The 24,077-nt window shown below is 40.1% G+C and overlaps 1 protein-coding gene across 1 annotated transcript in view; it reads right to left on the bottom strand.

The window, feature by feature from the left end:
* LOC132406997 (putative phosphoenolpyruvate synthase) overlaps positions 1–24,077 on the bottom strand; it is a 201,257-nt gene that overhangs the window by 157,731 nt on the left and 19,449 nt on the right. Inside the window, exons 2-5 of the mRNA XM_059993185.1 lie at positions 14,800–14,934; positions 13,884–14,008; positions 11,915–11,983; positions 8,519–8,632 (exon numbers count right to left, since the gene is read on the bottom strand). Coding sequence (XP_059849168.1) covers positions 8,519–8,632; positions 11,915–11,983; positions 13,884–14,008; positions 14,800–14,934 — 443 coding nt within the window. The remainder of the gene's footprint in view (positions 1–8,518; positions 8,633–11,914; positions 11,984–13,883; positions 14,009–14,799; positions 14,935–24,077) is intronic.

Raw genomic sequence — 24,077 nt, 5'->3', positions numbered from 1 at the left:
GGCATTATAACCCATAATAGAATTCATATGAAACAATGATCTTTCAAACTATTAGCACATGCTTTAGTATTAAATACACAGCAAGCAGAATTGTCTTTGTAACACATCCTGACAAAACAGGATCAGACAAAAACATGGGCTATAACCAAACATGTGGACATCCTGCTTACTGCAGACCAGCAGAATGCTAATCATTGTTCAACAACAGCTTCTCCCCCATTGTCATCTGGTTCTTGACCCAACATTAAAAAAAATCCAAATTCTAACTCAGCCCATATTCCCTCAAATTGCGCTAATACTGTTATGTTTATTTCTGTTAATTTTATTGTTCAAAGAAAATTCATTATCAAAGTACATAGGTCACCATATACAACCCTGAGAGTAATTTTTTTGCCAGTTACTCAATTTATCTACAAGGATATTGTCTGGATTGGGGAGCATGCTTTATAAGAATAGCTTCAGTGAACTCGGTCTTACTTTCCCCTTAGATCAATGGGGGAGGAGAGGTGACCTGATGGAGGCGTACAAGATGATGAGAGGCATTGATCGTGTGGATAGTCAGAGGCTTTTTCCCAGGGCTGGAAAGGCTAGCACGAGAGGGCACAGTTTTAAGGTGCTTGGAAGTAGGTACAGAGGAGATGTCAGGGATAAGCTTATTTTATTACGCAGAGAGTGGTGACGGCGTGGAATGGGCTGCCGGCGACAGTGGTGGAGGCGGATACAATGGGGTCTTTTAAGAGACTCGTGGATAGGTACGTGGAGCTCAGAAAAATAGAGGGCTTTTCCTGATGACAGCAGTGAGAAGAGAGCATGACCCGAGTACTGGGGGCTGCATGTATAATTTAAGTTAGATTATGTTTGTGTGTATTTAAGTGTATCATGTTTCAAATGTCCTATGCAGCTGCTGCATAAAGCTAACTTTCATAGTAACTACAGTATACCCTGGGTTTGTGTGCCTAAGACAATAAATTTGAACTATTGCTCTCTTCAATTTTTCTTCCTTAGTTTCAAGTAATTGTATCCATTCAGGTTCTGTGATGCTGTGTGGGTATGCGACATAAATCCCTGTCCCCTGCTGGCACTCCTGCAACATGAATTGGCTGCACTTGATTTTGTAAGTATGCCTCTGTGGCTGTATATTTCAATAGACTTTGGGGGATGGCATGAGACTATGTGGCTTAAAGTCCCTGTGTGTGTCATAGCTGGGGGCTATCCTCAGCTTGTGACACGGTGAATCTAGATTCAACAGACCATCCAGATCTTGTTTTCTCTTTTTTTTTTCCTCCCTCCTTCTCTCCCTCTCCCACTCCGTCTCCCTCATCACTTCTTATTGGGCATGACACAAGCTGCCATCTGCTCCTCCAGGGATTTCTCAGTGGGTAATTAGTAAGTTCATTAGGAGGAGACCACTGTGAGGATCAGTACCATGAAGAAACCTCTGGCCCTGGGGAGGGCAGGTAAAGAAGAAAGATGATTTCCCTCATGTTCAACTCACTCTGCTCAAAACCAGTTCTTGAGGGCATTTCTCCACACTGAGCCATGTGCAATGCATTGTTGCAGCACAACAGCACTGTCCATAATAAATCTCTTTCTATATATAATTCTATAACAGATGCTTCTAGCACCATCTGCATGGATGCATTCAGTCCTGAGAATACACAAGTGTGAAATGAGGTTCAGTGTATACTATTCCATTGTGTGTTTCCAAAGGGACACATAAGAGCACCCATCCAAGAATTTGACTCCTCTTACCTTGCCACTGCAAATTCACCCTATCTCCATGAGAAATTTCTTCAATCATTTTAATAAAATGCTCAAGAAAATTTCTTCTTTTGTGAAAAGTAACCAAATCGTTCCCTGTTAACTTCCTCTTTGATCACCACCATCTTGTTGAATTTAATGCGGACAGTGTGGCATTTCTATTCCTCTGTAGATGTCCCCTGCTTTCAGTGAAAACATTGGTTCCTGATCACACCTCTTTACCTCTTCCCTGACCTTCTGTGTCACCTCCTCCAACTCCCAATTCTTCTGCACCCACTACCCCCTGAATTAAACCATTCTGCTATTGCTTGTCATGCTCAAGAATTCCCTAGATTAATCTCCCTATACGTCAGTTCCTCCATCCTCCTTTAATATCCCCGATAAAACCTCTTATTGACAAAGATTTTCATTTCCCACATGACTTGGTGTCATATTTTGACTTACACTGTGAAACTGCTCAAGTTTACTACATTAAAGGAACTAAATGTATATTTGTTGAATTTGCTGTTTTTTCCAAGTAATATCCCATATAATCTCTTTCCTTCCTCTCTATTGGATTGAAGCTAAATATTATAGTAATGTCACCTACTCTTAAATTATTCATAGTATCTTACACCTATCAAATAGTTTAATATTCTAAAACATTTAAACATTCCGCCTTGAGCTTTCAACAGCCTGTCAGTTGGTTTCACTTTCAGTATCTGGTTTAAGCAACTGGTTGACCTACATCTTACAGGCTAGCATGTCTCTTTATCTGTGTTCTCTCTGTTCGGCTTTGATAAATATTCGGATCATTTGGGCGCCTCCACCCATCCAATCAGAGATATTGCCCATTATCCTAACCATTCCACCCACACTTAATATTCGTTTGAATATATTTTCATTGATATCCGGTGTATTTAGACTACAAGACATAGGACCTGAATTAGGCCATTCAACACTGTCAGCTACGCTATTCAATTATATCTGATTTACTTTCCCTCTCAACCCCACTCTTCTGCCTTCTCTCTGTAACCTTTGATGCCCATACTAATCAATAACTTTTCAACTTCCACTTTAAATAAACCCAACAACTTGGACTGCACGGTAGTCTGTGGTAATGAATTCCACAGATCCACTACCCCACCCCAACTCCCAGCTAAAAAAAAAATTCATCTTTATTCTAAAAAGATTCTCATCTATTTTGAGGCTGTGCCTTCTGGTCTTAGACTCACTATTGGAAAAATTCCCTCCACATCCACTCTATAAATTAGAGAGAGTGCAGAGACGATTTACTAGGATGTTACCTGGGTTTCAGCACTTAAGTTACAGAGAAAGGTTGAACAAGTTAGGTCTCTATTCATTGGAGCGTAGAAGGTTGAGGGGGGATTTAATCGAGGTATTTAAAATTTTGAGAGGGATAGATAGAGTTGACGTGAATAGGCTGTTTCCATTGAGAGTAGGGGAGATTCAAACGAGAGGACATGATTTGAGAGTTAGGGGGCAGAAGTTTAAGGGAAACACGAGGGGGTATTTCTTTACTCAGAGAGTGATAGCTGTGTGGAATGAGCTTCCTGTAGAAGTAGTAGAGGCCAGTTCAGTTGTGTCATTTAAGGTAAAATTGGATAGGTATATGGACAGGAAAGGAGTGGAGGGTTATGGGCTGAGTGCGGGTAGGTGGGACGAGGTGAGATTAAGAGTTCGGCACGGACTAGGAGGGCCGAGATGGCCTGTTTCCATGCTGTGATTGTTATATGGTTATATATAGGCTTTTCAATATTCAATAAGTTTCAATGAGACCCCCCCTCCAGCGAGTACAGGCCCACAGTCATCAAACACTCCTCATACATTAACAGATTCATTCCCAGGACCATTCTTATAAACCTGCTCTGGACTCTCTCCAATGCCAGCACATCCTTTCTTAGATATGGGGCCTAAAGCTGCTCACAATACCCTGCCCAATACCTTACAAAGTCTCAACGTTACATCCTTCTTTTATATTCTAGTTCTCTGAACTGAGTGCCAACACTCTCATCTGCCTTCCTCAAGCTGCAAGTTAACTTGCAGGGAATTTTGCACCAGGACTTAGAATACACTCCCTGATTGGAAAATAACCTATGTGTTTATTCCTTAAATCAAAGTGCATTACCATACACCCCCCTACACTGCTTTCCATCTGACACTTCATTGCCTATTCTCCTAATCTGTTCAAGTCCTTCTTTAGACTTCCAGCTTCCCAAGTACCACCTGTCCCTCCACCTACCTTTGTATCATCCGCAAACTTGTCCACAAAGCCATCAATTCCAACAACCAGATTACTAACAGATAACGTGAACGGTACTGGACCCAACACTGACCCAGTAGAACACCTGTTAGTGTTCCTGAAATTTTCTATCATAGTATCGCTTTGGTAATGTGTTTGAGATGAGATGCAGGATTGTCAACTGAAACAAAAGCAATCCCAAACGATGTGCTCCAGCAGGAAGTATACAAAGGGGAAGTTTATAAATCAGAGACAGGATGGGTGAAACATTACATATATGATCCAGGACAAAAATTTAATTAAATCTGCAGGGAAGACATTAATACAGCTGGATTCTCAAAATAGCATATTAAATCAACAAGACATGTCCTAATAAGGGATTGCTCAGAATAACTGAGAACAGTAGGATCAGTGAAGGATTTCAAATGGCACTGAATTTAATAGAACATTGAGGTATGAGAGCAATTACGATGTTGTGGGAATAACTGAGACATGGCTTCAAGCGGACAGGGCCTGGGAAATGAATATTCAAGGATATACATCTTATCGAAAGGACAGACTGACTGGCAGAGGGGGTGGGTTGGCTCTGTTGGTGAGGAATGATATTCAGTCCCTTGCGAGGGGGGGGGGGACATAGAATCTGGGGATGCAGAGACAGTATGGATAGAACTGAGAAATTCTAAGGGTAGAAAGACCCTAATGGGAGTTACCTACAGGCCCCCAAACAGCAGTCTGGATGTAGGGTGTAAGTTGAATGAAGAGTTAAAATTGGCATGTTGCAAAGGTAATGATACAGTTGTCATGGGGGATTTCAACATGCAAGTAGACTGGGAGAATCAGAATGGTACTGGACCCCAAGAAAGGGAGTTTGTGGAGTGCCTCCGAGATGGATTCTTAGAACAGCTTGTACTGGAGCCTACCAGGGAGAAAGCAATTCCAGATTTAGTGTTGTGCAATGAACCAGATTTGATCAGGGACCTCGAGGTAAAGGAACCATTAGGAGGTAGTGACCATAATATGATATGTTTTAACCTACAATTTGAGAAGGAGAAGCGAAAATCGGATGTGTCAGTATTACAGTTGAACAAAGGGAACTATGGAGCTATGAGGGAGGAGCTGGCCAAAGTTCAATGGAACAATATCCTAGCAGGGAAGACAGTGGAACAACAATGGCAGGTATTTCTGGGAATAATGCAGAAGGTGCAGGATCAGTTCATTCCAAAGAGGAAGAAAGATCCTAAGGGGAGTAAGGGGCGGCTGTGGCTGATGAGGGAAGTAAAGGGCAGTATAAAAATAAAAGAGAGATTCATACTTAAGTATAGATCATTGGAAGAATGAAATTTCCAGCTGTATTCCACTTGAAAAAATTACTTATAATTTAAGAGGTAAATATGAAACATTTTTGAAAATTTGGCACTCTTATTTACAAAGACAGGATTAAATATATAGGTTCTCCGAAGGTAAAATAATTGGTTATTTGGGGAAAGAAATAAATATATATACTAAAGTTATTATGAACTTCGTGGAGCCTGTGGGGATCTTCCGATATCCAGGCATTCTTTCTTTCTTACTTCCTTCTTTCTTCTTTTTCTTTTTCTTTTCTTCTATAGGGATGTTAGGGGGGGAAGGGTAGATTTTTTTTTCTTCTGTAATCATTTGAAAACTCAATAATAAATAAATAAATAAATAAATAGATGGACGGATGAATAAATAAATAAATAAATAGATAGATAGAAGAGAAGAAGTATATCATAGCAAAGAGGAGCGGGAAACCGGAGGGCTGGGAAGCTTTTAAAGAGCAACAGAAGATAACAAAAAAGGCAATACGCCAAGAAAAAATGAGGTACGAAGGTAAACTAGCTAAGAATATAAAGGAGGATAGTAAAAGCTTCCTTAGGTATGTGAATAGCAAAAAAAAGGTTAAGACCAAAATTGGGCCATTGAAGACAGAAACGGGTGAACTTATTATGGGGAACAAGGAAATGGCAGATGAGTTGAACAGGTACTTTGGATCTGTCTTCATTAGGGAAGACACAAACAATCTCCCATATGTAATAGTGGCCAAAGGAACTAGGGTAAAGGATGAACTGAAGGAAATTTATATTGGGCAAGAAACGGTGTTGGATAGACTGTTGAGTCTGAAGGCTGATAAGTCCCCGGGACCTGATGGTCTGCATCCCAGGGTACTTAAAGATGTGGCTCTAGAAATCGTGGACACATTGGTAATCATTTTCCAATGTTCTATAGATTCAGGAACAGTTCCTGCTGATTGGAGGGTGGCTAATGTTGTCCCACTTTTCAAGAAAGGAGAGAGAGAGAAAACAGGGAATTATAGACCGGTTAGCCTGACATCAGTGGTGGGAAAGATGCTGGAGCCAATTATAAAAGAGGAAATTATGACATATTTGGATAGCAGTAGAATGATCAGTCTGAGTCAGCATGGATTTATGAAGGGAAAATCATACTTGATTAATCTTCTGGAGTCTTTTGAGGATGTAACTATGAAAATGGATAAGGAAGAGCCAGTGGATGTAGTGTACCTGGACTTCCAGAAAGCTTTTGATAAAGTCCCACATAGAAGATTAGTGGGCAAAATTAGGGCACATGGTATTGGGGGCAGAGTACTGACATGGATTGAAAATTAGCTGGCTGACAAGAAACAAAGAGTAGCGATTAACGGGTCCCTTTCGGGATGGCAGGCTGTGACCAGTGGGGTACCGCAAGGTTCGGTGCTGGGATCACAGCTGTTTACAATATACATTAATGATTTAGATGAAGGGATTAAAAGTAACATTAGCAAATTTGCCAATAACACAAAGCTGGGTGGCAGTGTGAAATGTCAGGAGAATGTTATGAGAATGCAGGGTGACTTGGACAGGTTGGGAGAATGGGCAAATGTATGGCAGATACAGTTTAATGTGGATAAATGTGAGGTTATCCACTTTGATGGCAAGAACAGGAAGGCAGATTACTATCTAAATAGAGTCAAGTTAAGAAAAGGGGAAGTACAACGAGATCTAAGTGCTCTTGTACATCAGTCAATGAAAGTAAGCATGCAGGTACAGCAGGCAGTGAAGAAAGCTAATGGCATGCTGGCTTTTGTAACAAGAGAAATTGAGTATAGGAGTAAAGAGGTCCTTCTGCAGCTGTACAGGGCCCTGGTGAGACCGCACCTGGAGTATTGTGTGCAGTTTTGGTCTCCAAATTTGAGGAAGGACATTCTTGCTATTGAGGGGGTGCAGCGTTGGTTTACAAGGTTAATTCCCAGAATGGTGGGACTGTCACATGTTGAAAGGTTGGAGCGACTGGGCTTGTATACACTGGAATTTAGAAGGATGAGAGGGGATCTGATTGAAACATATAAGATTATTAAGGGATTGGACACGCTGGAAGGCAGGAAGCATGTTCCCACTGATGGGTGAGCCCAGAACTAAAGGCCACAGTTTAAGGATAAGGGGTAGGCCAATTAGAACAGAGATGCGGAAAAACTTTTTCACCCAGAGAGTGGTGGATATGTGGAATGCCCTGCCCCAGAAGGCAGTGGAGGCCAAGTCTTTGGTTGCATTCAAGAGAGAGTTAGTTAGAGCTCTTATAGATAGCGGGGTCAAGGGATATGGGGAGAGGGCAGGAACGGGGTACTGATTGTGTATGATCAGCCATGATCACAGTGAATGGCGGTGCTGGCTAGAAGGGCTGAATGGCCTACTCCTGCACCTACTGTCTATTGTCTATTATCTATAATTAGGAAAAAGATAACGGATAAGAGATAGCTCAGGACCTGTGTAAGTGTGAGAGGAAACAGGGTTGATTGGTAATTGATGTGAAATGCCAAAGGATGGGACAGTTCAGAGCCTGGTTAGTTAGCAAAAAATAAAAACAAACCCAGAGGAGGGAAAAAAAAAGCACAACCAGGATGTTAAAAACATCAGTCAGCAGATCACACGTAGTTAGTGGAAAAGAGACTGCACAGAAGGGGTATTTAATGCGGAGGTTGATATTTCTTGATTAGTAAAGCTGTCAGGGGGTACGTGAAAGAGGCAGGAGATTGGGGTAAAAAAGGAAAATACTCAGCCATGACTGAATGGCAGAGCTGACTTCATGAGCCAAATGGCCTGATTCCTATGTATTATGGTCTATGCCATAGTCACAGCCAGAGTCTGGAAGAATAGACTCTATTATCTTTATACAGGGTGTAAAGAATCCTATAAGTATATAATGTTTATAGTCTACCTGTAACAGATTGATTTTTTTTTGCAGTCTCAAACGGCCCCTTAAGTTAGAACAAACTGAATTTTGAATGCAGGAAAACTTATAAGTGGTAGACTTTTTAAAAAAAAAACAAGCTCCTTTTCACAAATATCTAATGAATTATGAAATATTTTCTGAGATTTTTGCTTTTCACTCAACCATTGGCATGCATTCTAATACTCAAGGCTAATGTGCCAATATTCACTTTATGACAAGAGCATAATGTTTTAAAAATGTGTTTATTACTGGGAAAGTCCAAAAACTCACTTTTGTAGATTCTTCATGAACTTTAAACTCCACTTCTCTTTAGCAATGCTCTGAGCAAAGGCACTTGGATGAATATCGGTGTCGAAATTAAAGACAGTGGAAAAGGATGTCCAGCTATCCATTTAAAAAAAAAGGGAAAAGAGTTAGTGCACAAGAATAATCTAAATATTTCCTTTCAGGCATCAACAATACTACCTGTATCTACAAAAGGTTGTATACAAACCCTTCAATAATTTACCTTAATTTTTTATCTTAAAAAATAAACAGTTGATGTATCAGGCCAATGATCTTTGTCAGAATTGGAAAGGAAGAGGAGAGGTCAGAGTAAGAGGGTGGGTGGAGGGGAGAAAGTAGTGCAAGGTGTTAGGTGACAGGTGAAACAGAGAGAGGAAGAGGGTGAAGTAAAGAGCTGGGAAGTTGATTGGTGAAAGAGATAAAGGTCTGGAGAAGGGGGAATCTGATAGGAGAGGACAAAAGGCCGTGGAAGAAAAGGAAGGTTCCGGAACACCAGAGGGAGGTGATGGGCTGGTAACGAGATAAGGTGAGAGGGGGAAATAGGAATGGGGAATGGTGAAGGAGAAGGGACAATTACCAAAAGTTTGATAAATTGATGTTCATGTCATTAGCTTGGAAGCTACCCTGTGCTGCTTCTCCAACCAGAATGTGGCTTCATTGTGGCAGCAGAGAAAGCCATGGACTGACATGTCAGAAAGGGAAAGAGAAGTAAAATTGAAATGAGTGGCCATCGGGTGATCCCGCTTTTTGTGAGAAACAGAGTGAAGGTGCTCGGTGAAGTGATCTCCCAATCTATGTCATGTCAATATGCATGAGACCACACTGAGTACATAGACTACAGTAGATGATCCCAACAGACTCTCAAGAGAAGCGTTGCCTCACCTGGAAGCACTGTTTGGGGCCCTGAATGCTAGTCAGGGACAAGGTGTAGGGGCAGGTGTGGCACCTGTTCTGCTTGCAAGGATAAGTGGGGAAAGATGACTGGACAAGGAAGTTGTGTCAGGTGCAATGCATGCAGATAGCAGAAAGTGGCGGGGAGGGAGAGGGGAAGTTGTGCCTGGTGGAGGGATCCCGTCAGAGATGAAAATTATGAGTGAGGACAAGAGGAGCCCCATCCCTAGTGTGACGGAGGTTAAATGGGGTGAGGACAGATGTGTGAAAAATGGAAGAGACATGGGTGAGGGCAGCATTGATGGTGGAGGAAGGGAACCCATTTTCTTTGAAGGAGGAGGACATATTCTGTCTGGGTAGTGGAGAGACAGAGACAGAATATCTGGTTATTTTAGGAACCACTGATATAAGAATCATCACGTCTGTACTTTACTACAGAAACATACTATTGAAACTTGGAAGCAGTAATCATCTTGAAATTTACAGCATGCAACAATGCAAATAAACCCTGCTCTCTATTGGAACTTCAGGTACATTGTTTCTCAGAGGAAATCACTTGATTCAAGTGGCCTTAGGAATTAACTATGGTACCTATACAGACAGTCATTTCCCAATATGTACATATACTGTATATAGAAACACACACAATGACCACTTTATTGGGTACCCCTGTACCGAAGAAAGTGGCCAGTGAATGCATGTTTGTGGTTTCATGCTCCTGTAGCCCATCCACTTCAAGGTTCAAGATGTTATAAGTTCAGAGATGCTCTCCTAGACACCACTGTTGTAACACATGGCTATCTGAGATACTGTCCATCTGAAATATTCTGACTATTGTCCTCTGACCACTTGTTTTTACACCATTCTTTGTGAACTTAATGGAGACTGGTGTGTATAAAAATCCCAGGAGATTCCCAGTTTTGGAGACACTCAAACCTTGCACAACCAAACATGCCACAGTCAAAGTCACTTAGATCACTTTACTCCCTCATTCTGATGTTTGGTCTAAACAACAACTGAACCTCTTGTTTTCATGCATTGAGTTGGTGCAACATGATTGGTTGATTATATATTTGCATTAGCAAGCAGGTGTACCGGTGTACCTAATAAAGTGGCCATTCAGTGTACTTGTTTAATTCTCAGTACAGTATAGCAAATGTGATGTGCACACAAGGCACTCTGGAATGCTTGGTCAAATGTTATGGAAGAGGGGGGGAAGAGGGGGAGAGGGGGAGAGGGGGGAGAGGGGGGGAAGGGGAAGAGGGGGGAAGAGGGGGGAAGAGGGGGGAAGAGGGGGGAAGAGGGGGGAAGAGGGGGGAAGAGGGGGGAAGAGGGGGGAAGAGGGGGGGAAGAGGGGGGGAAGAGGGGGAAACTACATTCTCTCTCCTTCACCAAACCTGCCATTTCCAGGCTATTTTACACCAACTTCAATAGAAATGACTTCTGGAAGTAGGGAGCAACATTTTTTATCCAATGGTTAGCTAATTCAACTAAGGCTGCTATTAATGGGTTTGCTAATACCTATTGTAAGTCTGACTTGTTTTGGCAGCCAAACACTCCAAAACTGCACAGACTGGGAAATTGTTCAGGAGCTCCTGACAGGGCTGCAAAATGTGCTCTTGAAATGTAAACTCTCAACATTTTCTTTCCTAAAAGACCAGGTGTTATTATTCCATTTACTGGCAAACAACTTGGAGCAGAAAATGGCCTCTTTCCTTCTAGCAGGTGGTGCATTTCCACTGACAGCATTCTCTTCATTCATGTTGGGTTAACACAGCATATGTCAATGATCAAAAATGAAATCCAGTACTTTGTGGATCAGGAGTATTTATAGGTTACAATCTTGACACATGGGTTACATTAACAAATTAGCAATCCAGACAATAAATCCATGGCAATTTTAAATTCAATTAATAATTTCAAGCTTTTATTTTGAAACTTATCATTAAGTGATCACAAACCAACTGAAATACTGTAAAAGTCTGAAACATTCACTGCTATTCTTTTTGGCCTGGTTTACTAACTCCTGACCCGGTTGTGCAGTAGAAGAAGAAAGCAAGCCTCTAACTCCAAGTGGAATCATTGGGATGCTGCTATGATGGTGTTTTTTTAGCAGCCTTTCTTATTTTCATGAGGTCGAGTTGCTAGCTCAACGCTCAACCCAGCACAGATGGAAAGCATGCAAGGGAGCCGGCAAGATTCAAACTCAGGAGCCTTTACTTTGAAGTCCAGCACTGATTCCACTGTGCCACCAGCCAGCTGGTCATGCAGTAGACCATGAAATAAACAAACCAAACCCTCAGTTCAAGAATACTGATGCCAAGATTCTAAGAGATAATTAACTGGTCAAAACAGTGCATAAAATTTGCAGGGTGTTTGACACGTTTTCATTGGATTCAGTCTGTGTGCAGAAGGCACTACATATTTCTGAATTGTTTCAAAAACATATTCTTCACTTTGCCTTTTTTTCCCAATTTACTAAAAACTTACACAAAAGACATCTTCACATGCACAAGCTCGCCTTCTTCTTCCATACATGTGTCCCTGTATGGTCCTTTTCTACATATAAAAGAAAAATCAGACAAGCAGATTTGTAAAAATAACATCACAGAATGCTAGTTTTTTTTAATTACTTCATAAGTATGAAGTAGTATGTTTTCAATGAGAGACTAATGGCAATAAAAAAAGGAGGAAAATGTCAGGGATACTCTCTTGTAAAACAGCCAAGCATGTTGTCTCCTACTCTCGTATGCATGCTGTAAAGTGAGGTGCATTCTGATCGATCTATGATACGATTAGATAGACAGGCAATAAGAAATCAGTGTGCCTTCATTTGAAAATATGCACAGTGAAAGTCCATGCATTATGTGATCTGCATTAACAGATTAGTGCTGCATTTGCACCAGACACTTTACTCAGTTTGGAATGTTCAGAAACAGAAAATGAAGCAATCAGAGGAATTTCCCATTTCTTTGAAGGTTTTCCAAATACGTAACCCATTACAGGAATGGCCTAAGGCAAAGTACCGTCATATTTCTCCAAGCACGCATTGTGAAATGCTATTGGAACAAATGTTTTTATACTTCTGCAAAGTCCCATGTTGCTAAAAAGGAATATTTTGGAATTTAGGCACGTAAGATATTAGGACACCTGTAACAAAGGGACTGGTTTTAAGGAAAGGAGTTGGAAAAGGCAAAGAACTCCTGAGACAAGAATCTAGGCAGCACAAGTCCCAGCTATAAATAAATCGTATTTGTCTAAGTGACCAAAATAGGAGTGGCAAAGACACGTCCAGCAACTAGACAACTGGAAGATATTAAAAGGATAAGGCAATACACTGGTTGTCTGGCAACAAGAAGAAATGGGTTGATTGGTTGTATAAAAAATTACGGACATAAAATCAGACTATTCTCCATGCATAACATAATAAACTGAATCTCCATAATGAAGACTAACATTTTAAGATTAGCTTTGTTTGTCATGCATACATCAAAATATCAAGACATACAGTGAAATGCATTGTTTACATCAACGATAACACACCCCGAAGATGTGCCAGAAACATGGTGACACTTGCATGCTGCCCCCAGCACATCTTTGATTGTGTTATCCAGGTCAAGGTTCAAGACTCCTTTATTTATTATCAAAGAAAGGATAAATTATACAACCTTGAGGTTTGCTTGCTCACAGGTAACCACAAAGCAAGAAACCCAAAAGAACCCAATTAAAGAACAAAAGAGTAAAAATAAAAGACCAACACTCAATGTGCAAGAGAAGGAAAAGAAGAAAAAATAAATCATGTTAACAATTGACATGAACAAAAACATTCCAAACCAAAAATGAGTTCTCAAATCCAAACACTGGAGTAACCCACCGACACAAAACAACATATTTCACTATATGTTTAAACATACAAAGGTCAAATAAAGCTCATCTCAGCTTAATCTAATTTTAAGAAGATTATGTTCAGCAGTCTTGTCTTCATTGATCAGAATGCAGGGGCTGGGACGTCATGTTTCAGCTACACAAGGAATTAGTGAGGGCATACACTTCTAGTCACCCTGCTAAAGGAAGGATGTCATTGATCAGGAGAGGATGCATCAAAGACAAATGAGGAGGTACTGGGAGCAGAGGTCTTGGGTTATAAGGAGTGGCTGGATAGGTTAGGCATTTCTCATTTGTACACTTAAACATAAAAAAAAGTCTCAAGCATAATTCACAGTTAAAATGCATCTCTGCTTTCACAACACTCACTAATTAGCCATTTAAGTTTCTCATGACTCTTACTGGCCTCTGAGTTTTCAAGACTATTTAGAATATGTACGTTTCTCATACACAATAAGATTTGTTTAGATATTGAAATGAATTGAACGCCAAAGAATGCTGCTTCCTGCCATTAACTAAAGGTATGATACTTAATGGTAGGAAATGTCACATCTTCATTAGACACAATACTAACCTCAGAAGTCCATTAAAGAAAATTCGCCATTGCCGATGTGGCTCCAAACATTCCAGTTTTAGTCCACCTGCACTCCAGGCATCCTTACTGTCCAAAGGACAGATAGAGTCTGGAAGGTTGGGATGCTGAAAGATACATTTTGGCAGAAACACAGAAGTTTAGCACAAGTACATGGAGAAATGATTTCGCTTACCAGTCTGAATGTTGGCAGCCCACATAAAGTAAAAGCTGATATTGAAAATCATGAAACCTATTAATGTATTATTCATTTTAAATATAGCTTCTTTTGAATTACCTTAGAGATGGTAATAGCAACCCTTCTTTTAACTGCATTAACTTCACATAATCAACTCTAAAGGCCACAGGGTATTGAGGTTAGAGGAATGCTGTAATTATTGATATCCTTGTGTAACTATCTATTGAGAAATGATTGTTGTTCTTATCTTAACGTATATAATTGGAATGTGCAACAGAGGGTGCCCGAGATCTACATCAAACCCGTCAGCGGAGGCGGTAGGACTAGGTGCTGCACCACTGTGCTACCCAAATCTCATTCAGGGTTCTGCTTTACAGTATACTGAAAAAGCCTGAGGTTAGTCTTTACAGAGCTTCCGAAATGCCAAAGAATTTGCAATACTGATCGGGGAGTCGGGGAGGAAAATGAAGCAAACCCATTGCAGGGTGGTTAGCATTCCACTGGTTTGCATATCAGATCTACATGAACATAAAAGTGCTGTATCGTACATTGCACCAACCTATTTCGCAGCTTTCCTCAGTGCCACATGGTAGCTTCCGCAGCCCTGTACTTCACTGATTATCTGGTTTAAATGAAGCAGGTGCCATTGATTTTATTAAAAATAAAATGCAAGTAGTTTCCGTCAGCTGCTATGGACACCCCAGAGCCAACACAACCTACCTGGAAGCATCCGATTCCATCAACTCGAAGCAGTAACCACATTTCACACAAGCCATTTGGTTTCCGGCAAATACGAACAACAACATAGGTTTTATCTGTCTGTGTGAATCCCATGAAAAAAACAGAGTCGATAGCCTACAAAGATACAGAAAGAGGCAAAGACCTGTTACCATGGTAAAATAAGGATTTCAAAACTCATCGATGCTGTATAGCTGTTTTCCCTGCTAATATGCAATCACTTAAAACATACAAATTACTTGCATACATTTATATCTCACACAATAAAATGTTGCAGACAGGTAAGCTTCTTAAGCCTAGTCATTTTCCCCCACACAGTATAGAACTGCTTCCAAGCCTTATAAAGAGCTGACAACAGTGCGCTTTTCCTTCTTTGTATCTTTATCCCTGTGATAATTTTTCATCTGGATCAAATTGTTTTTCTCGTTATCAGGAGGGATGCACATCAAAACATTGTACTGATCATTGATGTGATTTATGTTTGCTCCATTTTTTTCAAATAAGATGGCAGTGGAACTTGGGGCCAATTGTCAATTGCATTCACGATTTTCTAATCTCATGCCATTGATTACAAAGATGACACTTTGGTGTCAACTGTACAAGTTGAATAATACTGAACGATAGAACATTCAGAAAAATTGTTCTTCTCACAGGGCCTCCTGCAAAGTATTCCATTTGGATTTCTTCAAAGCTCTTGACTAACAATGTTCTCAAACTTTTTAGCTTATACTTCATATGCATATGCAGTTACTGAAACAATATTCCATTCGCATGGCTACATATTTCTTGTGATTGGAATATAGCTGCATACAGAATTTAAAGTTCATGCCCAATAATGTACACATTTCACATCCAGAGTCTAAGACTCTACTTATGTTCCAAAATTATGTATAGATTGTATGTAAAATGGTTGTCATTGTGTTTCAGTTTACTAATCTCACGTTCTACCTTGCCATCACCTTTTGCACCTTATTGATTACCTGCACTGTACTTTCTAAGTGAAACTATATTATGCGGTTATTGTTTTTCCTTTGTACTACCTCAAGGTGCAAAATACAGGAAAGACATCAGTAAGATTGAAAGTGTACAGAAAAATTCTTAACAATATTGCCGAGTTATAGGGAAAAGTTGAATCAGTTAGGACTTTAATCCCTGGAATGTAGGAGAAGGAGAGGAGATTGGGTAGAAATTATGAGAGATATAGACAGGCTTAATGCAAGCAGGCCCTTTCCACTGAGGTTGGGTGAGACAAAATCTAGGGAACATAGGTAAAGGGTGTAAGTTGAAATATTTAAGCAGAACCTGAGGGAGAACTTCTGCACTCTGAGGATGCTGTGAGTTGCCTGAGGAAGTGGTGAATGCAGTTTTGATTTCAATATTTAAGAGAAGTTTAGGTAAGTACATGGATACGAGGGGCTTGGAAAGCCATACCTTCGATCCAGGATCAATGTGATTAAGCAGAATAACATTTGCATGGACTAAATGCACTTAAGGTCCTTTATCTGTGTTGTCATGATCCAAGGCAGTACTTGTGTTCTGAAATTATCTGTATAGATTGCATGCCAAATGAAGGTTGTCTCTGTATTTCAGGGGCAATTATAAACAAATTACAATAAATGAAACTTTACCTCAGATTATGGCATCCTGCTGTTTTTTTTGTGTTATGAAATAGAGCATTTTCAAAGGTTTATTTTATTGTCAAGATATGCATGTACAATAGAACTCTGACATTCATCTTGTCCAGCTGGCCATAAAATACAGAAAAAACATGGGCATTGTTGAAAGAAATCACCTTCCCCGACTGCCCCCCCCCCAAAAAGAAACAAAACTTGCAAACCCTGAAACCTCCACCCACTTCCTTGCACAAAAATCTAATAGCTCACCAACATGGAAAACAGCAGCTGGTACATCAAAAACCCTTAACTCTCAACTCACTCCATCACATAAAAAAAGTGATGATAAACAGTATGAAATAATATGTTAGACGAGATAAAAAATGGATGAAACTTGTCAGTAAATTTTCAGAGGGAGGAAATCAGCAAAGCCCAAGTTATCATTGTTGACTACTTTCTTACACTTGTAATTTTCAAGTGTTTGCCCTTTACAAATTATGCTGCATTAGGTTTCGGTCATTGTTACAAGGTTTAGCATTCCAAGTGTGTTAAGTTTGGAAGTGTTTTCCAGTTACACTTAGATAACACAGTTGCTGATCTCTAAATGAATCCAAGCAGAGTGATAATGCAATCCCAAATTTCCTGAGGAACATTTAATCTGTAACAATTAGATATAAAATCAACAAAGTTTGTTAGACCATAGTTGTTTTAACATGTGTGCTTTCAGTCTGGCTTTGAGCAACTCTGCAAAGTAAACTGCATCTCTCAAAAGTAATATCATAAATATAGCTACTTGTGGATTAAGTAAAATTAAAAATCTGCCAACATACCCAAGTAGGATTATCCCTTTGCAAGTTAGTGTGGGAACCTCAATTATTATTATGTGGCTTGGGAGGAATTTAAGATTCAGCAAGAACTTGATAATGGCAACTTTTCACCATTTATGTTCCAAAAAAAAAGGGGAGGGGGTTATTTACATATAATAATTGCAAATGTTTCTGCCTTGCAGCTCTTTTTTATTTTAGGATGTTGGAGAATGGGAAATGTATCTGTACAAAAATACCTCTTTAATTAAAAACTAATTAACAGCTTTGGACTGAAGATTGTTTATTTCTAAAAACATTCAGCCAGATAGAGCCACACCTATTAATATTGCTTATTAGAACATTTCCATAATCTGAAGCATGACCACGCTTTTGGTTGAGGAAGATAATGAGAGGAATTAAACAGCAAGCATTGCTTGAGTGCTTTTTAAACATTACTGAAGTAATGAAGTTGTCTTTGTGATAAGACTTCACTGGAATTTTGTCAACAAACATGAACTGAAACTATTGAACTTTAGCAATCTGTTTGCAAGAGGACAAATACTCCATATCACAGCCTTCATTCCAGACCTGCACTGAAAAGGCCTGAAGTGGTATTTGAAGTTACTGTTAAGGTTTAATGAGTTAACCATGTAGCAAATAATGATGCAATGTCTGCATCAATAGTGATGAGGTTGAGTTGGTTGAGAGCTTCGTTCCTGGTTATACGTATCACCAACAATTTGCCCTAGTCCAGCTAAGTAACACTATAGCCAAGAAAGCATGCCACCTGCTCTACTTCTTCAGGAGGCCTAGGAAATTTGGCATGTCCCCAATGACTCACACTATTTTATTTAAAACAGGAAACGTTTAATTTGTAGCATTCAAATGCAGCTGGTTAAGTGTCTAAAAGGAATGAATCTTCAGGGCTGTCGTAAAGCAGTAGTGGTGGTGGTGTAGGCTCAATTGGGACTCAGCAGGCTTGATTTTTTTGCATAGAGCCTGTACACTATTAACAGGCCATTTCTTAATAACTTATTCATAGCAAAAGACACAGGAAAGGTCATCAATACATCTCTCTACAATTACTGTCCTTACATACACTCTATTTACAATGTCAATCACATTTCCTTTTAAATAATACATGAAATACTTTGTCAAATACAGAACCGAGACAGGACACACTCAAATAGGTGTCAAAGAGCAGATTATTCCCGTTTTCCAGCCATGAACTTGTTTGAACGCTTTCCTTTATATAAACATTCTCTTTTTCCCAACTGTAGCAAGCTGTTTAATAAATATTTTTATATGATTACATTAAGCTTAGGATTTGATTTACAATTATACAATGATGAATTCTGCCTTTTAACTTATGAGTTTACATCATAGCATTTGGAGCCCTTGGCATTCCATGTTATGTTAACTTTTTCTTCAAAGTGGCAGCGACATTAGTCTTGAACATGCAGTCTAATTAACTGTGATGAATCAGAATCAGGTTTATGATCACCGGCATGTGACGTGAAATTTGTTAACTTAGCAGCAGCAGTTCAATGTAATACATAATAGAGAAGAGAAAAATTAAAATATCAATTACAGTATACACATATTAAATAGATCAAAAATGTGGAAAACAGAAATACTGTATGTTTAAAAAAAAGTGAGGTAGTGAGGTAAGAATTGGATGGCAGAGGGGAAGAAGCCGTTCCTGAATCGCTGAGTGTGTGCCTTCAGGCTTCTGTACCTCCTACCTGATGGTAACAGTGAGAAAAGGGCACACCCTGGGTGCTGGAGGTCCTTAATAAAGGACGCTGCCTTTCTGAGACATTGCTCCCTGAAGATGTCCTGGCTACTTTGTAGGCTAGTACCCAAGATGAAGCTGACTAGATTTATAACCTTCTGCAGCTTCTTACAGTCCTGTGCAATAGTCCCTCCATACCAGATCCTGCTTGTCAGAATGCTCTCCATGGTACAAATATAGAAGTTTTTGAGTGCATTTGTTGACATGCTAAATCTCTTCAAACTCCTAATAAAGTATAGTTGCTGTCCTGCCTTCTTTATAACTGCATCAATATGTTGGGGCCAGATTAGGTCCTCTGAGATCTTGACACCCAGGAACTTGAAGCTGCTCACTCTCTCCACTTCTGATCTCTCTATGAGGATTGGTATGTGTTCCTTCATCTTACCCTTCCTGAAGTCCACAATCACCTCTTTCGTCTCACGGACGTTGACTGCCAAGTCGTTGCTGCGACACCACTCCACTAGTTGACATATCCTACTCCTGTATGCCCTTTCGTTGACACCTGAGATTCTACCAACAATGTTGTGTCATCAGCAAATTTATATACATTATTTGAGCTATGCCTAGCCGCACAGTTATGTGTATATTGAGAGTACAGCAGAGTGCTAAGCACAACCCCTGAGGTGCGCCAGTGTTGATCATCAGTGAGGAAGATGTTATCATCAATCTGCACAGATTGTGGTTTTCCAGTTAGGGAGTCGAGAATCTAATTGTAGAGGGAGGTACAGACGCCCAGGTTCTGCAACTTCTCAATCACAATTGTGAAAATGATGGTAGTAAATGCTGAGCTACAGTCGATGTACAGCATCCTGACATAGGTGTTTGTGTTGTCCAGGTGGTCTAAAGCAGTGTGGAGAGCCATTGGGATTGTGTCTGCCATTGACCTATTGTGGCGATAGGCAAATTGCAATCGGTCCAGGTCCTTTCTGAGGGAGGAATTCATTCTCATCTTGACCACCCTCTCAAAACATTTCATCACTGAGCGCTACTGGGTGATGTGGAGTTGGATGATTTAGACTGTAGGGAATAGATCCCTAAACTAGTCTACTAGATACATTACACAATCGGTGTATCAGATCATTCTGTCTGGCTGATAATTGAGCTTCTTCAGTACTTAGCTGGTACATCCTTGGCTTTAATTGTCATAGGCACAGGAGAAGGATTGATGGGTTAAAAGGCAGAAGCAAATGATTCAGAATAATTGTGGAAAAGATAACACAAGTAGGAGGTGATCTTTTGATTGCTGCTATATGAAGGTACAGTTTATGGACATTAACTAAATTGGAGAACATTACAGGGTGAATTCGTAACAAGATCCCACTAGGCTGAGTAGGAAAACTACGAGATTGTTCCTGGGATGAGGAACTCCTTACTGAAGGTCTTTTCAACAACACCCCATGTTCTTCCTTTTCCAGTTATTCCACAGCATTCAGCCACTGGTACCTCAACATTCAGCACTGAAATTCAGGCCCGTGAGACCCAACTCAAGCTTGGAGTTGAAAGCTACATTGTATAGACTCACCGCTCATAACTATAACTCTCACTGCTTGTTGCTAGTATCCTTTACTTTACATTGCAAGACCCAGCTGTTGTGACCTTGATCTACTTCAAGCTTCCAGTAAGACAGCAGCGTGCTCAAACATAGCGGTCTCTGGGAGGTCAACCAAAGGTGCATTTCTCTTTGTAAAATGTGTTTTTTTAAACAATCAAAAGACAATTCTACGCCAAGAACATTGGGTGCTGCAGGGCTACTCCATCAGTGAGCTGCTCGTTGATCGGACTCACTGAACTGATGTCGGCAGCAGAACCAGCCGGGATGTCAGAGGAGACATTTTGGGTCAGGAGGAGCTGACCTGGCTGCAGACTGTGTTGCTACCTGCTACTTGAAGGCACGGGAGTTGCTGTGTGAAGGCAGTGTGCAGTACAACCATGGGAGATGGTCTCGGTAGTTTCATTTGCTGTCGCAAGATTCTTGTTGGACAGTGATAATGCAAGTTGCAGCAGGCCCGTTATCCTTGCCTGATGACACAACAGATGATACGGTAGCTGTGCAGCCTCGGCTGTTGTGAGGAGTAGGCCTCGAGCCGTGAGAGCATTGCAGCATGGCATCCATGCTCGGCTGGGGACTGGTCTCTCCCGTCAATACTGCCTTCCCAGGTTTGAGCAATGGAATGACAAGCTGATTGCTGAGGTATGCACACTACCAAGAGACTGCACCATCAATTGTGAGACATGTCGCTCAAGATCTTGGACTATATATTTTTTGAGTGAATATTTCTTTGCTAACTATTTTGAATGTTTGCTCACTATATTTGAATGTGCCGTTTTGTACCTTTGCCCCAGAGGAACACCATCTTGTTTGGCTGTATCTATGTATGTTTGCATAATAATTAAACTTTTGACTTAGTTGAATTCAATACAAGCACTGGTGCTTTTACATGCCACATTTCGCGGTTCTTTTTTTGGACATTAGTCATTGCTCAGACTCAGAGGCGTGTGCTCAAATCCTTACTTCTACCCCCGCCCTTTTTGTCACTTTAGCATTTTAACATCAGATACAGAACCAGGTTTATGTGAAATTTGTGGTAGCAGTACTGCGCAATACATAAATAGTTCAAAAAAAGTTAAAATAGTGAGGTAGCGTTCATAGGCTCATTGGTCCATTCTGAAATTTGATGGAGCTTCCTGAAGCTATTCCTAAAATGTTGTGTGTGTGTTGGGGGTCAAGCTGCAGTATCTCCCGTCTGATGAGAAGAGAGCATGTCCTTACCGGGGAGGGGGGTCCTTAATGATGGACACCACCTCATTGAAGCATCAACTTTCTAATATGCCTTTGATGAAGGGGAGGCTAGTGCCCATGATGGAGCTCGCTGTGTTTTCAACCTTTCACAGCTTTTACTGATCCTGTGCAGTGGCCCCTCTGTACCAAACGGTAATGCAACGAAGGTAGAAGGCTCTACACAATATGTTCCACAGTGCTCCATGGTACTTGCTTTTGCATTACAGTTTGCACACATTACTATGCCTTGCACCATGATGATATTTCATGGTCATTGCTGGTGTATTTGTTGTTTTTTTTTAAATTAACTTGTATATGTTTACACAGTGAGCTTCACATGAGCAAAGAATCTCATTGTATACATCAGAATACAATCAACACACACCAAATGCTGGAGGAACTCAGCAGGCCAGACAGCATCTTTGGAAAAGAGTAAGCAGTCCACGCTTTGGGTTGAGACCCTTCATCAGTCCTGGCGAAGGGTTTCAGCCCAAAGCATCGACTGTTTACTCTTTTCCAAAGATGCTGCCTGGCCTGCTGAGTTCCTCCAGCATTTTGTGTGTTAACTGAATTGCCAGCATCTGCAGCAAAGCCACTTTTGCAAAGTCTCTTCCAGAGATGCCTATTTTGAAGAAGTTCAAGTCTTTCCTACAAGGAGAGCTCAATAAAACCCCCTCTCACTTCTCCCCCTCTGTGATCTCTGCTGCCCTCTAACTTCTCAACCATGTGCTCAACCAAACCCACTGCCAGAGTCCTGATGAACGGTCTTGGCCAGAAGTGGCGACTCTTTAGACTTTTCCATAGATGCTACTTAGCCTGCAGAGGTCCTCCAACATTTTGGCTGTGTTGCATGGATTTCCAGCATTTGCAGATTTTCCCGTCTTGGTGTATGAGGATGAACTGATCCAATTCAATTTTTCATAATTACTTGCTTATGCTGTAAGCTGGCTAATTGATTTACAACTGTTCTGAATTTGCAACTCAGAAGGGGTATTTCATTCTTTGTAATTTTTCTGGCTTTGAGTTTCATGAACGTGCTCAGAGATAAATTCCCCTGACACCTGGATTTAACAGATCTCCAGTCTTCTCTCTTCATTACTCTGCAGTGATCTGCTGGCATCTCTTCGACAACTATGCATGGCCAACTTCATATGGCATTTTATCCAATAATGGAAAGGGTAAACTGAATACTCGCAAATTTGGAAATCAGAAATACAAATCAAAAATGCTGGAAGCACTCAGTATATCGGATAGCATTTGTGGATGGAGAAACAGAATTAAATGTTTCTTTTTAAAAAAATTTTTATTTGATTTTAAACAAACATAAATGAAACATTGTGTACAAATATTTTAAGAGTACATTATTAATAGGTTAAGGTATAAATACAAATAGTTAATAATCCATATATAATAACCTTCCAAACTCATAGTGGTTACAGAAAATGGAAAAAATAAGAACCCCCCCGCCCCCCAAAAAAAAGAAAAAACTAACCTAACCAACATGGCTATATTTGCATTATATCAAATATACACAGTAGCGTCAATAACTCCGCACCTCTATCCAAATAATTAAAGATGATAAGAATAAGGTTTAGGAAAAGTGAGTTCAGCTCATATGAAAATGTTGAATAAATGGTCTCCAAGTTTCTTCCAATTTAACTGAAGGGTCGAAGACAACACTTCTAATTTTTTCTAAACTCAAACAAGAAATAAGTTTGAGAAAACCACTGAAATGTAGTTGGAGGATTAATTTCTTTCCAGTTCAATAGAATAGATCTCCTAGCCATTAATGTGACAAATGAAATCATCTGCCGGGCTGAGAGGGATAAACAACTATAATCTACCATTGGTAAACCGAAAATTGCAGTAATAGGATGCGGTTGCAATTTGATGTTCAGAACTGTTGAAACAATACCAAAAATATCTTTCCAATAATTTTGCAAGCAGGGGCAAGAGCAAAACATCCCTTCCCTTTTCCCATTCCTTCTTAATTTTTTCTGATACCTCTGGCTGTATTTTCATGATCATATTATAAATGATGGCTACTCAACCCTTCTGGCAAGGATTCAGAGCTAGAATTTTTTCCGTAGTATCCATTGGACATAATTTTGGAAAAGACTAACATATTATTCAAAAAATTCCTAACTTACAAGTATCTAAGAAAATGAGTTTTAGGCAAATTATATTTGTTGGACAGCTGTTCAAAGGACATAAAGCTGTTATCTAAAAATAGGTCACAGAAACATGTTATAGCTTTTGTTTTCCAT

Source organism: Hypanus sabinus, chromosome 17 (genome assembly GCF_030144855.1).
Source record: "Hypanus sabinus isolate sHypSab1 chromosome 17, sHypSab1.hap1, whole genome shotgun sequence".
NCBI classification, from domain to species: domain Eukaryota; kingdom Metazoa; phylum Chordata; class Chondrichthyes; order Myliobatiformes; family Dasyatidae; genus Hypanus; species Hypanus sabinus.
The sequence above is the reverse complement of the archived record's forward strand: the minus strand, read 5'-3'. Positions and strand labels throughout refer to the sequence as shown.